At 45.3% G+C, this 3243-nt stretch overlaps 1 protein-coding gene across 1 annotated transcript; it reads right to left on the minus strand.

The window, feature by feature from the left end:
• Positions 1 to 247: 247 nt before the first annotated feature.
• LOC146387863 (interferon a3-like) lies at positions 248 to 2862 on the minus strand. The gene is made up of 5 exons (XM_084924739.1): positions 2716 to 2862; positions 1319 to 1402; positions 1079 to 1231; positions 815 to 892; positions 248 to 736 (listed from the first exon to the last, which is right to left on the minus strand). The coding sequence occupies exons 1-5, from the start codon at positions 2836 to 2838 to the stop codon at positions 566 to 568; spliced, it is 609 nt and encodes a 202-aa protein (XP_084780865.1). The 5' UTR covers positions 2839 to 2862; the 3' UTR covers positions 248 to 565.
• Between the last annotated feature and the right edge of the window lie 381 nt (positions 2863 to 3243).

Genomic DNA, 3243 nt, shown 5'->3' on the forward strand with positions numbered 1-3243 from the left:
AAGCAGGGAAGATAAGGGGAAGGAGGAGAGGAGAAAGGTGCGACCGCCTTCGCCGAGAGCCAAACAAGAATGAATGAAGAACAGAAACACATCGTCCACGTGGAAATGGATCTCATTAAGAGTAAAGATCATTGTTTTATTGTTCGTGAATGCTTCTTTGCATTCTCCATCCCATCAGAGAGCACCCCTCCATGAGCATGCTGCTGATGGAGGTCTCTTCCTGTTAAAAAGGAGTTCTTCCTCCCTACAACCACTGAATGCAGCTCAGTTTAAATGAGACAGAATTTATTTCAATGACTTATTTAAAAAAAAGTAAAGCATATGAAATGTTAATACAAAAAAATAAATAAATAAGACCAATCTAATGTAAAAATTCAGAGTGACTAAAATGCACGACAGAAATATTTGGAAGACAAAGTTTCTGTACTTAAAGCACTGAGTTACTCTGAAGTAACAAACAAACAAACAGTGTTTGAAGAAATATGTAGAAAAATAAATAAATATTTCAAATAAATACATAAATAATCTGAATAAATACATAAATAAATAAATAGAGAGAGGAACATCAGAAACAGTCTTCAGATATTGTGTCAGGGTTGCGTTGCTGTTGCGTTGCTGCAGAGCGCCTCCTGCTGGCAGCAGCAGGAACTCTGATGGTGGTCACGAGCAGCTCCAGCTGTTCCAGGCGCAGTTTGGTTTCCTTCCTGAGCAGCTGCCATGACGCAGTACTGCAGCCCTGTACACACAGTACTACACTTATTACCACTGTCACTACACACAATAATACAATGAGTACTACAGTACTTGTACTTACAGAGCAAGACAGAGTACTGTTGGCCAGAGTCCTGTAGTAGCTCCTCAGTCTGCTGTTGGCTGGACTGTTGGTCGAAACCTGGAGACAAAGAACAGTTCAGACTGAGGCTCGGAAAGGAGGTGAAGTGTTGGTGTGGGAGGAGGTGAAAGGAGGTGAAGCACTGATGAAGAGGAGGCTCTGGGAGGAGGTGAAGGAGAGTGGGTGTGGGTGCATGTTTGCTCCTGTGAGTAGGCTGAAAGCAGTGAAGTGGGCGTGTCCACTCACACACGCGCTCAGTTCATTGATCTGTCTGTGGATGACCGTCAGGAAGCCCTCCGTCTTGTCGGCGCCCCAGGGAGCGGCTGACAGGTTGTCATGGCGATACAGACAGAAAATAAGCTGCAGACTGTCTCTGATGAAAACCAGCTTTGAGTCCACCTGGAGAGAGAGAGAGAGAGAGAGGTGAGCTGCAGGCGTCTGATTGGCAAACAGATGTGATGTCATCGATGTAGTCATGTGACCTACCTCAGAGTTTTTTATTTGCTTGTAGAGATGTTTTGGGAATCGAACCGGATGAACTGAAGAGTGCTGTTCAGTCAGCTGATCGCCCTGAAACAGAGAGACAGCGCTTCATTTCACCACATCGCTCTGAGCTGTTGCCAATCGTGACGTGTTGTTGACGTCCCCACATTCAGGGGGTGTCCAAATTCATGGGCTGCATCCTCCTGAGGCCGCATTTGTAGACCGATTGCGTCATAGCGACGTGCCGAACGCTGTCCAAATTCTTAGACTCCTCCATATGTGTCCCCCTTTTCCCCAAATTTGAAGGATGGGTCGGGTGTATCCTTCTTGGCCCACAATATCCCAGAATTCATAGCGTCACCCAGCCAATTCCAGTTTCTAACAATGGCAGCCACCACTAAGTTTTTAATATTACTCTTATTAATCTTTCTGGGTCACAAAATAAGCTTCTAAGACATTTTCAGGCGACAATGTAGCTGTGTAAACTCCAAATATCTGCTCGGTTTATCAAGATATAACATATTTGGAGAGACATCTTTTACCCACCAGCTCGATAGCTAGCTGGGGTGATAACAGCTAACTCCACCCAAACATCGTTTTCAACCCCCCCGCGGTCTTAACTACTCAGGTTAAGCATGATATATAAGTCACTTAGATAACTTATAAATGTTATTGTTTGGCTTTTTTCAGTGTTTCATTTGTTTGTGAGTAAATCGGTTTGGCTGAGATCAAAGTTCTAGTTTCCACACAGCTGAATAAACGTCAAACAGAAAACTGATTAAACAGTGTGTGAGACGGTTGAGAGTTTACTCCAGTGTCCTGATATATTTTAGATAGCAAGGAGCAGACGGCCGAGTTTATTTAACTCGACCCAGACAGTGGTGACGCAGATCTGAAGGCTCGAGCGTCACATTTCACAGCCGCTCACGACTGGCCTACCCGACCTTCTGAGGACCCAGGCCATGTAGACCGCGAAGGCTGGGTCCTCAGGAGGATGCAGCCCATGAATTTGGACACCCCTTCAGTATACACGCTAAACATGTGACCTGTGCTGTTTACAAATGTCCTAGAGGTTCTGAATGCATCGTTTCAGCTGTCAGTAAACTTTGTGTTGAATATTCATCACGTCTGCAGAGGAATGGCTTATTTCAGTCAGGTTTCAGAGCTCATCACAGCACAGAAACAGCTATAGTGAAGGTTACAAATGATCTTCTTACAGCAGGAATCTCTTTATCTCTTTAACTTAATGACGTCCTGGGATAATTTCATCACTCTCGAAATGTCTTCAAGGATCCTGGAAACTTTTAAAGGACCCTGGAACTGTCTCTTTGTAACAGTCTAAGGAGTCCTGGAATGTTTTAAAGACCAATTTAAGGACCTGGAGTCAGTGCTGTACTCACCATGAGAGTGAGGAGGTCCCGGGCTTCTTTGCTCGGTTGCTTGTAGTGTGTGAGCCAATCACAGCAGAGGGCAGGGGTCAGGGCGCCACAGAGGACGAAGAGCAGGCTGGTCCAGGTGACCATGATGAAGACGATGAAGATCCTGTGCGGTGCTGAGAGTGCGTGTCCATGCTGCCAGCAGAGTTCAAGCTTTTATTTTACAAACAGGAAACAGAAATATTGGGGGAAAAGTCCGTCTTTCATTTTCCGTCTTGGGCAAAAGTACCTGCAGACCGGTGAGCGATGCCGGGCGCTGACTGGTGGGTCTTGCAGGTGCTGAAGGTGCGCTCAGAACATTGAAGACTGGTTAGTTTTCAGCGTTTGGACGAGAGGACGACATCGGACTCGTGTATAAACGTGTTCCTGTCACTCACATTTCACTTTATTTTACTTCCAGTGAAATAATCACAGCACACCTGAAATCAGCGGATCTGATGAGAGAGAAGAACCTGACCGTAGACTGACTCTCCTCGTATCATTATCATTATT

Source organism: Perissodus microlepis, chromosome 4, assembly GCF_051167445.1.
Source record: "Perissodus microlepis isolate ML-2025 ecotype Zambia chromosome 4, ASM5116744v1, whole genome shotgun sequence".
Classification (NCBI taxonomy): domain Eukaryota; kingdom Metazoa; phylum Chordata; class Actinopteri; order Cichliformes; family Cichlidae; genus Perissodus; species Perissodus microlepis.